General features: G+C 39.7%; 1 protein-coding gene across 3 annotated transcripts in view; it reads right to left on the bottom strand.

Annotated features, from left to right (window-relative positions):
• LOC103474221 (CD166 antigen homolog A) overlaps positions 1 to 13,520 on the bottom strand; it is a 69,566-nt gene extending 56,046 nt beyond the window's left edge. For 2 of the 3 annotated variants that reach the window (XM_008425043.2, XM_008425042.2), the window contains exon 1: positions 13,210 to 13,520. In XM_008425043.2, the coding sequence (XP_008423265.1) occupies positions 13,210 to 13,252 (43 nt within the window). In that variant the 5' untranslated portion in view covers positions 13,253 to 13,520. The remainder of the gene's footprint in view (positions 1 to 13,209) is intronic. The other variant, XM_008425044.2, reaches the window with a different exon arrangement.
• Between the last annotated feature and the right edge of the window lie 41 nt (positions 13,521 to 13,561).

Raw genomic sequence — 13,561 nt, 5'->3', positions numbered from 1 at the left:
AGCTACAAACACTCACCCGGATTAGCATGACGGTCAGAAAGCTAAACAAATAACCCGCAAAATKATTTAAGTCTTMGAGCTGCGATGTAAGACGCTGGTTCTGTTCTCGCTGTTGAACCGCTGCTACGCGCTACAGGTAGTAATATTTCACAGACGGAGCGCCGCTTCTGCTCCACCTGGTAGTGACTCACACACCGAACCTCTGCTTAAAGCTGCAGCATCTAACTTAAAAAATACATTTTACATACGTATTAAAACTTTCGCTGTCCTAACATGAGACGGATAATCTCTGAAAAAATAATCGATCTCCTCCCTGTTCTGCATAATTAGTCCGCTCAGGCAGAAACAGCCACTCAGAACTAGCAGTAATCAGCCAGCCGCCATGCTATCAAGACGTTTTCATTCAGTAACTCAGGATTGTTTATTGTAATGGATCTTGTATTTGCCTTTGAATGTTAAGTTTTATACTTGAATTTTTTGGCAATGTTGAGAGGTTTTATTTTGACTATTATTATTATTATTTAGCCTCTTCAGAGCCTTCATATGTTTTCAGTCTGTTAAAGACAGTATTACCGATAGCAGTACAATTTACACAATGCCTGTTTTGTTCTGTTCTTGGTAAAAGTTATTAAAAACACTAAAATAAGGCGAATTTATGGTTCCTTTTTCCACATAATGTAACCAGTAGTGCTTATGATTAAAAAAATAATAATTATGTGATCGGTATCGGTGATCAGAATCAGCAGGAAAAAACCTGATCAGCACATCTCTACTAAAAACTAAAGAAGTATTGTGCATACTCAAATATGCACGAGGGAAAGCAGAGTCATTCCAAGTACCCTATAGGGAGGATAAAAGATTTAAAAAAATTATACATACATATATATATATACATATATATATAAACAAACTCTTACAAGCGAACATTGCTACCAGCAGATGTAATGGCCTGAGATATGAAAATGCATTAACTACAAGACATTTCAATAAGAAACGGATTCATTCAAGCATGATATGTGGAAAAAAAAGAATAAAGGATGCAGCCTTGAGCAGAGAACAAACTCATCTATTTATTTGAAACCCACAATATAATATTATCTGGGTAAACATGCTCATAAAAACATACCGTGGCTCTGATGCCGTCTCGGTTCGGAGTAGTCATTCGTGTTGGCTTTGTTTATGTGAGCGTGCTACAGCAAGTCCTCCACAATGAGACAGGTAATCCTAAGATTTCCTCTCCAAAGAAAATAGAAAAAAAAATGCAGAAAATCCCAGCTGCTGCACCCTGGGGGTCTGTTCTTCTGAACAGATTTTCGGTCTGTTTTCAGCGGATCACAACACGACGTCTCAGTTTTTCTGCATCTTTTACTTGATCCTATGGCGTCTTTCATATTCTGATTTTCTTTTCCTCCTCAAACCACAGATTTAGCAGACTTAAAAACAATCTTGTTAAATTGTATTAAATCACTAAACTGGAATCGTACAACACCTGTTTCTTGTTTTGTACCGAGAGGGAAAAAAGGCACCATAACCTGAATATAAATGGGGCCTGAGGGGGGTTATGCGTTGCTTTGAAATTCACTCCAGGTGCGCACAGGCTGCTGACCTCCTAATACGTCCCATTAGAAAAATTAAGTTTTGCATCCAATTACAAGACAAGCATCTCTTCACCTCCCCTCGTAGGGTCTGGCAGAGGAGGCAGCTGAATACTTAGCAGCGATGAAGAATACTTTATCAGAAAACATCTAACACGTCCACAAGGAGGGCGCGAGCCAAGATACATGGCCTGCGAATCTGAACCGGGGAGGAGACTCTGCCGCTGCCTGTAAGTGACGAGACAGTTTCAAGTCACAGTAAGCTGTTGTGAGGATTACATTTCCTCACACAAAATTGTGTTTTTTTTTTTTTTTTTTGGCAGTTTCTCATTAGAAAAGACATGCCCTTAAGCCAAAAAGGAAGTCTTAGCTGTTCACTGACTAGAATGCAAGAAAAAGAAAGATGCTTTTAAATGGGATGGGGAGAAGGGATTATAATTTATGAAGCTGGCTGTTTTAGTACTTTGTTAAAACTTTTTTTTTTACTTCCCCAAGCTACACATCTCATTTTTTTCCTTACTTTATGACCAATCACCCCAAGTGTTTATCCTTTGCTTGTATTTTTGGCATATTTATAAATGTTAGGTAATTGTTTTAAATGTGCAAACCCCCTGGATAAGCGTTACTAATGTTCAGTGGAACATGTCGCTTATTTTGAGACGTGGCCAAAAGGTGTTCCAACTTGAGGATGAAAGTAGATTTCTTATAATCTGCTTTGTTCTGGTAGTTTAGCAGAAATTGTTTGAGTGGAGCACCAATCAGCCAGCCAAGCTTTGAAGTCAAAATAGTTTCCCTCAGACCAATATACAAGTGTTATGGTAGTACATTAGTGCCAAAAAACACCCCATCATTCTCAATTGTTTTTATGTCAAGTGGTTTTCATGTTTTAAATTGTGATGGACCCATCAGTTAGTCAGTGATGAAAATCAGCCACTTTTCTCTCAATTAGCTTCAATTGCTAATTGGTCAAATAAGGACAAATTTGATTCTTTAAGGGCTACAGCCCTTAAATTATTATTTTAGTAATCGATTAATCAGGCAATTTAACCCTTTTTTTTTATACAATATTAAAAACACATTAAAAGATGCAAAGAAAACAATTCAAATCTTTTTTTAAATAAGATTTTTTTTTGCTAAAATGCAATAACATAAGAAGTCCTTTAATGAACACTTGATCATTTGTAGGAAAAGATGAATCTGCAGCTAAAAAAACAACACGAGAACAGCTCAGCTCTTTCTGCTTAATTTAACAGCAATACAGTGTAGAGATAAACATTTGATTATTTTTTGAATTAAGTGATTAATAATTGGACAGTAAAAAGTGCTTACGAGGATTTTATTTGAGTTTTTTACAGAACTTTAACCAGGTGGATCCCACTTGAATTCTGGGTAAAACATGTTTACAGTTTTTATTTTTTTCCACCTTTTTTCCACCAAAATATATGTACTTTTTGGACATTTTTGGCTAAACTGCTGCTCTAAATATTTGTTGTTTTAGAAAACTGCCTTTTTTTTTAAAAAGAGTCTCTATATTTTGGTTAACGATTAATCAGTTACTGAATTAGTTAACTTTAAATTCAATAATCACTGTTCAATTAATCATTGATCTTATTTGTGTTTAATCTGAATCAAAACTGAAAAACAATTTTTTTTTTTATAAACACATAAAACAGCAGCTTTTTTTGGAGTTCATTAAAAATTGTACAAAGGCTGGGAAGATGTGCTGAGATTAATAAATGGGAATAATCTAATAATTCCTACAACATTCATTAGACTATTACTATTAAAGATGCTGCAGGCCGTTTCATTCTGAATGCTTTTTATACACGTAAAGGTTAAATTAAAATAAAACTGAGTTTGTGCTATAGTCGATTCAAAGATAATTACAACAGGAAGGAAAGAGATTAAAGGAAAATGGAGATTATCTTTGGCTGGTAATACCTTGATCACTACTAGTTCATGTCTATTACCAGAAAATTTTTGTTAAATGTGTGATTCACCGTTGTTGGGAAGCTACACCATTTCAATCTCTTTTTCCCCAAGGCACACTATTGACTTCTTGAAAAGATTCAATAGAGCCAAAAGTGTATTGACAAGACTAAGTGAGATAGACTAACCATTTAGTCCTTCATTACATCTGCTGCTTAGATACTGCCAAAATAAGATGCTTTTAATTTCCAAGCAGAGATCTTCTCTACAAGCCCTTCCCCTGTGACAGAGAGCCTCCCTGAATGAGAACCCCTGTCTCCAAGAACTTCAACTGCACCACTATAATCAGCAATAGCTCCAGGCGCTGCCATAGCCTGTGAAGAAAGGGATGGTGGACATCAGCGGCGCAACAAAGAAGCCGCTTTTAAAACGGCAAGAATGCGAATACTTGGGGGTCAAATGCCGACACAAAACCGTTGTTTCCAAGTTCCCAGGGGTTGGGACGTGATGGAAGCGGCGTGATGTTTCATGAATCAAAAAAAAAAAAAATGGCTTGACAGCAACAGAGTGAATAGAGAGACTTCTTGCAAAAGAGAGTGATTCATGCATGAATCGCAAGACAAAACTCCTCGTCATTTTATTAGCTGCCTCGAGGCATGAAATGAATGTTTCACCTTTTTTTTTTGCACCAAAGCTGTATCAACTTTCTTGACTCTCTTTAACCTCTAAAAAAGTACAAAGTAAAAAAAAGGGTCTTATATAAACGAAATGAAAACTCCTCGCATGCCAGGAGACTCATTAATAGTTAGAAAGGATAACTAAGGCATAAATATTAAAGGTTCACTACTATGACCCACTTTTATATGGAGATGCAATGATCTGGATGCGCTGGACTGAAGAGATATCAAATACATTTGTATTTCAGTACATTTTTCTCTTTTTAAAAAAAAAAGAGAAAAAAGAAACATTTTAAGTCAATTCAGTGCTGATTTTCTATATCAACTTGATATTGGACAATGCTAAACGTCAGATATGTGCGTCGGTATCGGAAGTGAAAAAAGTGGATCGGTGCATCTTTACTTTTTATGCCAGGAGGAGAGCAGCAACGGGAACCACTTTATCTCTAATTTCATCCAGAAACCATGACCGCAGAAGTCCATTAAACGCTATTCATAAAAGCAAAAAGTGGCATTAGCAAATATCCTGTAGCTTCCCGTATACATGCGATTTGCCAATTTGTGGTATTCCTCATTTGTCCTCGTGATTCATTACCATCACATTTAATGGGGGGTGGGCGGGGGGTTAGGGAGTCAGTCGAAGAATTCATTAAAATGGAGCAACGACTAATGGAAAATTTGAACAAAGATCTAGGCCCTGTTAGGGATGGGTGTGGCACCAGGCTTTTCATACGGAGCAGAGAGACTCCCTCCTCCCGCTTCTCCAGGTTGCACATGTGAGTTGCCGGGACCGGCGGCAGCTACTCCGCGCCGCCTCCCTCCTCCTCCCCCTCCGAGGGGGTATGTGCTGTTCCATATTAATGACAAAGAGAGAAGCGGGAGCAAGAAGTCACTATCATATACTCATTTGTTTAAAAAGAGCCACCCTTACAATACAGTCGGCAGGAGTCCGCAGGAATCCACTGAAAGCCGGAGGGGGATGCGTCAATGACAAAAGACAGAAACAACCTCACTTCTTTTCTTTTTTTTTTGTTACCCCCTCCACGAAACAAGGGTTAGAGTTTCAGAGCACCGTTCGTCTTTTACCAAAATCCAAGACTGGCTTCGTGCATTTCAATGGTGGCGCGTTCCCACACAGAGAAAGAGGCACAACTGTGCAGAGCAGTCACCTTTCTGCTGTTAAGTCTTTAAAGCAGAGACAATAGATTTTTTTTTTTACTCCTTCCTCTTGGATAACAAATAAACCATTTGCAAGGCAAACCTGTGAGTGGTGAGAAAAGTCAGGAAATGTTGAGGGGGGGGAATTATTTTTTGTTTATCTCTATTTTTACTTTACTCGATTTGTGAAGACTAAATAATGAGCTAAACTCCCAACAAACTTTTTTTTTTTTGGACCTGACCGGCTAATTACATCAGAAACGAGCAGCTGAAAAGGCAGTTTTGGCAGAGATGATTAAAATTGAATATATCTCTCACGCTCTGCCTTCAAAGTGGGGCAAGCCAATCACCAAAGCGTAATTAAGATTCACTCGCCGCTGTTTTCACTGATAATCCTGTGTGTAAAACTGTTGCGGGCGAACAAAGGACCCTTCCTTTATTGAGTCGTCGCCTGAGAGTGATTACTTTTGCCACACAAGTCTTTTGTTTTTCTCAAGGCAAGGACAGTCATAAGTCTCCCAGCTCTGTGAACCTAGCAGAAAGGGAATTGCTCTGTGTGACATGTTAAGAAAATTCAGCATGTTCACATGTTGGCTCGTATTTTCACAGTGGCGTCTCATCTGAAAGGTGATGAGATTTTCAAGCTAGGAGTGTAACTGTTTTCTGGTACGAGATCTGGCAACAAAAAAACGCCACAATACTTTTAATCAGAGTGAAATCTGCCTTGTGATTCGCTTTAAATAATTACTTTGATCCATGTCTGATATGGGAATCTAATGCTTTAAGACTCCATCCTACGAATTGGATTATCTTATTGGCATGCAAACTGTGAACTCATTACACTTGGAATTTATTAACAATCGCAACATTTTCAAATAATATGTTGAGGTTTTGATATTGCAAACACTGATACAATGATGCTTTACACTTTGTTACACCTTGATAGTCGAGATTCTTGATAGTCCGGTAGCATCAGTTTGATTGGGGACCAAAACATTTGTTACATTATCCTCTGGTGCGGTTTGCTTTCACATTGCACTGTGTCTAACAAAAAAATTTTTAAAAACCTGTTCACTCACTTGCCTGTGGTGCACCAAGAATCACAGAAGGAAATGACATAAAAAACTCACTGAAGAAGACAGAGCGCAACTTTCTTCCTTATGAAATGTAAAGCAGATTTAAGCGGTTGCAGGATTTCTTTTTTGTCTTTAGCAAAAGGACCAAGAGACATTTCTTCCGCTAGCGTCAGACTCACCCAATTGTTGGATTCACCCAGAAAGCCCAGTTTTATTGTTCGCTTTCTACTTTTAGAGTGGTCGCCGGTCTATTCGACGTTCACATACGCATTTGAACCGCAGCAGAGTTCACTTAAACTAAACCAAGAGTTAGGTTTTTAGGTGGACCAGAGTTTATTTTTGCTCCTCCTCAGAGTTCAATTGATTCACATTTCCCCAAACAAACCAAACTTTCTAGACAAATGTGAACTGGAGTTCGATTAAAGCGGACTAAACAGGGTTGGTGTGAACACACCTTGACTTGGAAGCAAGAGGAAGAAGTGGAGCATCTGAATTGTCCAGGGGCTTGGATCAAAGTCTGAATGCCAGTAGGATAATTTGGTGCCAACTACTAGAGACAATGCTAGTCAATAACAGTGTATTTGTATCTATATTAGGTGGTCTAACTAAAGGAACATACAGAAGTTATACAGCTGCAGGTGTGTATGCTGAGCTGTTGATTAATTTTGGGCTTTGGGTTCAGTTTCCCAGTTGTAATTCTGACTTAAAGGATGTTTGCATTTCTGGATGAAAAGAGGACACACCACAGTTCTCCTCCCCAGATGGATTGAGAGAGTCGGCTAACAGAAGTAGCAACTGGGCCAACAACACACATCTAAATATTATTTTTAAACCATTTCATCTTGGCTGCATAGTAGAAAAAATAAATATTTAATGTATGATGTTCACAATGCAAACAACTTATGAACAATGAGAGAAAATCATGGTTGACTTACTGCAAGTGCTTTGTAGTTTCTCACTGTTGCTAAGCTAAAATGCTTGTCAAGTTTTTTCTACATATAAAATACTTCAACTAATCAAACCTGAATTCTATAACTACACTGGACAGATTGTGAAAAAATTATATAAAAAGGAGAAATTTCAATCATTTTTAGGCATCAACACAAGACAAAAATAGGCAGACGTATCAAACTAAACTGAGTGATGGGTTTTTCCAACATTTATTATTGATTAATTAAAACAAAAAAGGAATTTTGAAATTCCCAAAAACATTGCCAAACTTTGGGTTTCATCCTCATGAATCCAGTATTGTGCTCCTAATCTCAATCTCAAGAGCTGAATGCTTTGCTACACTACTAGTCAAAATGATCTAAAAAAAAAAAAAAGAAAGAAAAAAGACACAATCTATTTAAGAGTCCCGAACAAATGAGACTTGGAGTTATCTTTCCGCTCAAGGTGAGTGATGAGAACAAGCTGTTCTTCCAACAACTGTACTCACAAGCATTGGATCATAAAGAGATACCCTCCCCCCTTCCTCAGGCACAAAAAAAAAAAAACCAACACTCTTCCACCTGTTCGGTGTCCTGCTGTGGGGTAGATACAAGCCTGAGCACACCCACTCACTGCTCACTGTGTAAGGGGGTACAGACAAAGAACCAAAAAAAGAAAAGAAAATCAATGTGCCGAGTACATTCTAAACATGAAAAATTACAGTTTAAAAAAAAACTGTCCTCATCTGCACTATATATATTATTAGTCTACCTCTAATTTGAGGTGTGCAGTATTAATGAGCAGACCCAAAGCAGAGCACCATATGGTAAGGATGCACACGATATAAGCATCGATTCTCCAGGGAGGAGAAGACGCACCGGCCTGATTTCTTAGAAACGCCGGTATCTGAAGCGTCTTTTCCGTCTCGGAGAAGTAGAGCAGGGTAACGAGCCGCTCTAATGTGTGCTTACCCACTTTTAGATGTGTAATAAAACCGGCTCTTTTGGGAGTTTTAATCAAAAATGACGCAACATCTGTGTCTCTCCTTTCGTCGGTACTCTGAGTTGTTTTTTGCGTTACTTTTAGTTTGTCGTAATCTTAATAGTGAAGCTAGCGGATCGGGGGGAAAATAATTTAGGCTTGGCTGTTATGGTCTGGTCATGGAGCGCTGCTACCAGGGGCGATGCTAGGAATCCTGGACCCCTGGTGAGAAATGACATAGGGCTCCCAGCCTCAAATGCTGCTTTAATTTACAGTATGACCTCACCAGCCTGAATAGGCCTCAGGTTTTCTTTTGTTTTCCTTTTTTTAAAAGGAGCCTCGCTGTTTTTTTTTTTCCCCTCTTCTCTCCACCAGCAACAGCTCTGCCTTCTGCTCAGACTTTCCGCTCATTTCTTATTCTGATCAAGGCCAGTGGAGCGCAAGGTGCACACAAATAAGCACACACAAACCTTATTCTCAGCAGCGAACATCTGTCTCCTTCTTATATCTCACTTTCTTTGTGCTTCTTGTATAAGAAATAGCGTCTGCCTCCCTTTATCCGTGGTCTTTTTCATCCAAAACACAAGTGTGCTAACTGTGTGAAATGAGAAAAAAAAAAGGGGGGTCCACTTCACATTCTCACTCGCAACTAAGCACTAAGAGGTCTTTAGAGCCTTTTGAGAGACATCATGAGCAGCTAAATTTGGGTTAAGTAGCCAGCAGGACAATAACGTGCATAGATATCACTTTTGGGAGCATTTCAAGCATTCTTATTATAAGAAGTGAGGGGAACTGTGGATTAATAGGGCTGATGTTCCCTTTGTTCCTTTAAGATGCTGTTAGTCAGACTACATGGATTTTGCAGCCCATTTATTCCCTTTAAAGGGACATTTTAGAATGTCTGAAGCAAGGTTATGCAAACTTAATACTGCAGCTCCTTTGGCTTATTTATTTAGAATGAATCCAGATTAGTTGAGACTCACAGCTACACCAAAAGGAGCTAAAAGAATGACTTAAAATGGCTTCAGTCTCGAATGCAATGGTTGTTTCTTTTTTTATATACACAAATGATATTGAACAAGCCTTGAAACTGCTTTCATTTTTGCATTAGGTAGTTATTTGCATAATTTGTCCTGGAGGTTGGAGCTAATGGCTAGTCCAGGAGGGACCAACGAAAGGAGAACATTTGCTGTCTTAAAATGACTCTAATCTAAAAAATCCCATAGCTTTTGTAGTCTCTCAATTTAAAGAAATGTTAGACCACAGTCAAATTTGTACTGAACAGGATTTTGCACGGAAGCCGATGATTATTTAGGTAAGTTGGTCCCAGGAGCTGAAGCTAGCAGCTAGCTTGAGAGTGACATGACTATAATGGACTTCTACCATCTTAAAACAATTCTGATAAAAATAATCCTATTATTTCAAACAGTTGTTATTCTTTTGACCTTTAAACCACTGCCTTGTTTGCATCTGGTGTAATCCTACGATTACTTAGCATATAGCTTGTGCCAGATTCTGAAGTTAACAGATAATAAAAACAAAAGACCAATACAGACTTCCCTTTAAGATAAATCCCAAAACGTTCACACTGTTCAACTACAGTACAAATATTTAGGTCATTAATGTGACTTCACATCTGCAGTCATGTGCAGTTATTTGCACATGAAGTCTGAATATTTAGAGTAGCTGAACAGAACCTGAAGCTAACGGCTAGTCCAAGACGTCCCAAAACTAAAGCAGATTTCTACCATCTTAAAATTACTGTAGTCTACTAAAAAAACAAAAACTTCATAATGGTTTAGTCACAAGTCATGTTATAAGTTGCTATAACCTTTATATGTGTTGTTATTCATAGAGAACCCAATGAATTTTTACACAGAGGTGGAGGTAGGAGGTGGTGCACCATCGATAATCTTCCTGTGTGAAACAATTTCTACCTGTCACAGAAATATTCTTCCTGTAGAACAGTATGAACCTTTAGAGGTTCAAGTTGTATGAAACAGAAGTCTGTAGGAACAAATTGCTACATTTTGGCATTTTTGTTTTTCTTTGTTTTTTATCGGAATTGCAGTCTGCCTGTAATTTTCCAAATGCTTAATTATTCCCGTTCAACTCGCACTTATCTCTTCGCAGTGGGGAATGGTTGCTAACAGCGCGCGCAACTTCTGGTAAAACTCAACCCTGTTCGGACAAGGAGCAGATTTTTATCGGACTAAGTGAATGCTGTTTTATTGATTTTTACACTGCCTTACTTATTGCAAAGTTAGGTACACCTCATGAGATGCTACACAGTGGTTTCACATATACAAGACAAGAAGGGAAGCATTTAGGTGTTTTTAAATATCAACATCATGTTATACCTCAACCATTAGGAAGCTCTCTGTATGCTCTGTATGCGCTCAGAATATGTTTCACGCAGGACGATCACTGGTGGAACACTGCCCCCTCCAACCTCAATTTCCTGTGGAAATAATTATCAGCTCTTCTTCTGCAAATGACCACCTAATTGTAAACACAGCAGAGGTTCAAACGTCCGTATAACAAGTGTTCACAGAGACCCCAATGACATTTATTAAGGCGGGAATTGTTGGAAGACTGTGGATGTCCACACTGACATTAGCTTCTGTTGAACTACCATCCAGCTTTAGCCTCCAGATCCAACTAATCTGGAGTGAAACTAATTAAAGTCACCAGGAGAGCTATCAACCCAATATGTTAACTGAGCCTCAAGTCAAAGCTTGCCACCAAAATAAAAGTGCAGCTATTCATTTTTGTGTTTCTGTTTTTTTGTCTTAATCAGGTCGATTTTAATTTCTAGTCGCATCACGCCACTTGGGCAGCTTTCCACTTTCATATTCCAGTCCACAGAAAAGTGTTTTAGGAGGTGAAGAGTTAAACAGCATATCGAAATGGGAAGTAAAGCTCCGGGATTTCTGTTCAGTCATGATTCGGATGGCTCCCCATACCTCTCATGACTGCGTCTGAATTTTGCATGAAGGGGGCACAATACTTGCGAGTTGCACAAAGGAATCGCTTTTCAAAAGGAAGAAACCCGACTGCAAGCGGTCTTCAAAAGAGACGGGGCACAAATGAACAGTTGTGGGAAATTAAGCGCAGAACCCAAACATGCAATTAAAGCCCTTCAATCCCTTTTTCCTGAGATTCAAACATCAGGCAAGCCTTGACATAACCTAGTTAGGAGATGAAAGAGTGGCGAGTGAATGACTCTCAGGTGGAATTGGGTGACCCCCTCCCAGCGCGAGATTAGCCCATTAGCAAGAGAAGAGCCCCCACTTGCCCGACAAGTAAGACCAGCTGTGACACCGAGGCACTGTCTGTCTGTCTGTTTGGGACTGGCAGTGCAAGAGGGAGTGGTGGTTAGGGTGGGTGGGGGAGCGACGGTGGGGGAAGGGTGGAGCTGAGGCAGTGAACAAAAAAACAGATGCATCTTTCTGGAGTATTTGTCCCAGGACTGACTCCTGCTGTATCTGGTTGCAAGCAGTTGCTCGGAGTTTGAAGCTCAAGCACTCACAGCTGTTATAAATGTGATCTCTTCAAATCAAATAAACCCCAACAGTTCATGAAACAAGCTCTGCAGCAGCCTTATTACTGCCATTCCCAAATGTTTAGCGAGAGCTTTTCAGTAGTTTTCTCACACCGTGTTAATCACTGTGACTGCTTTTCTCGCGATCTTGCGAGCAAAGACAAAATGTTTCAACTATTTAATTGCTCGCATCATGACCAAACTCTGGAGGACATCTGAAAGCCCACGCCGCACCGCAGCAACACAATGACGTAAAGCCATTAAGAGACCTCTTTCTTTTTCCTTTCTTTTTTTTAAAAATTTCCATTCAAATGAAGCACCTGGATTGGGCTGAAAGGTGCTTCGCGGTGTTCTTTTACAACAACAGGCACCACTGCTGAGCAGGGAGGCGAAGGGGAGCAGAGTGGGATCAACCTCCCCGCCCCTCTCTTATCCCAGGAAATGCTCTGAGCTTATGGCTTTCTGCTTGCAGCCAGGCTGTGATGAGAACACATGGTGCTGCTACCTGTTGACCCAACAAGAGCAGACAAAATGGAAAACTACAAAGAGCCGCAGACATGTCCACAAATGCAAAACATGTGCAAAACACAGAGGCGCACATCCTTTGTCCACATTTAAATGTATTCCCTCCTCATAAAAGAAGACAATCACTTTCACTACATACTTTCTGGCTTAAAAACAAAAGATTCCACTTGATTTGCTAAAACTAAAGGATCCATTCACTCACACAAGCCTACACTCCTGCCAACATCCCTATGTGTAATTACTAGACAGAGCATGTAAGGAATGCTTCCCTCGCATGGACAGCCCATAATTATCATAAATCATACAGGAGCCCGGCATCATTCGGTCTCAACAGCCTGCTTGTTAACAAGGACAGAAAACACACACGGAAAAATGACTCATGTTAATGAGATCATCATAATCATTGAGCACATATCAGGAGTGAGTGATGACCACCTCACAGATCCACAATGGGCACATAATGACTTTATAGACAGTAATAACTCACCTATCGACATAAGCCGGAAATCTTTTTTGAAATACGATAGAGTTGATATTGATTTTTTTAAAAAGGCAAGTGAGGGAATTATAGTCAAATGTAGATGTTTGAAGGACCTATCCTAAAGCAAACAGTCTATCAGCGAGAGCTCAAACTTAAGAATGTGATTTAAAACCTCGTCGTTTCTGTTTATTTCTTGTTGTTGAAGTTGTGACTGCACCTGCGAGGAAGACAAAAGCACTTTTCACGCATTTACCTGAGTCCGCCTCTCCTACCACCATGCAGTTACCCCAGACTAAAAAAGAAATTAGCTTACCTTGGCACAGGAGCGCGAAGAGGAGGGACAACAAGTGCATCATCCTGGCGATTCTCACAGATCCTTAGTCAGCTTTTGTTTCTGATTCGAAGGTTTGTTAAAACCCACTTCACAATTTTATTTCTTTTTTTTTTTCTTTTACTGTTGTTATTTAAGCAGGCGGATTAAATCAAAGAGTCCTCGCGCGCCGGGCTCGCTTCGCTCCCTCGCGCTGGTTAGTGTTGGCTCCTCTCCCAACGTGGCATGTGCTCGCCAACTCGCGCTCACATCAGCTCTGCTCAAACAGGTAATTGCAAGGGGCTCGCAGACGAACGCGAGGGCGGAGGATCCTGTGCGCGGCTCCGCCTCCGAT

Source organism: Poecilia reticulata, linkage group LG13 (assembly GCF_000633615.1).
Source record: "Poecilia reticulata strain Guanapo linkage group LG13, Guppy_female_1.0+MT, whole genome shotgun sequence".
Lineage (NCBI taxonomy): Eukaryota > Metazoa > Chordata > Actinopteri > Cyprinodontiformes > Poeciliidae > Poecilia > Poecilia reticulata.
This window is presented reverse-complemented; position numbering and strand designations above follow the sequence as displayed.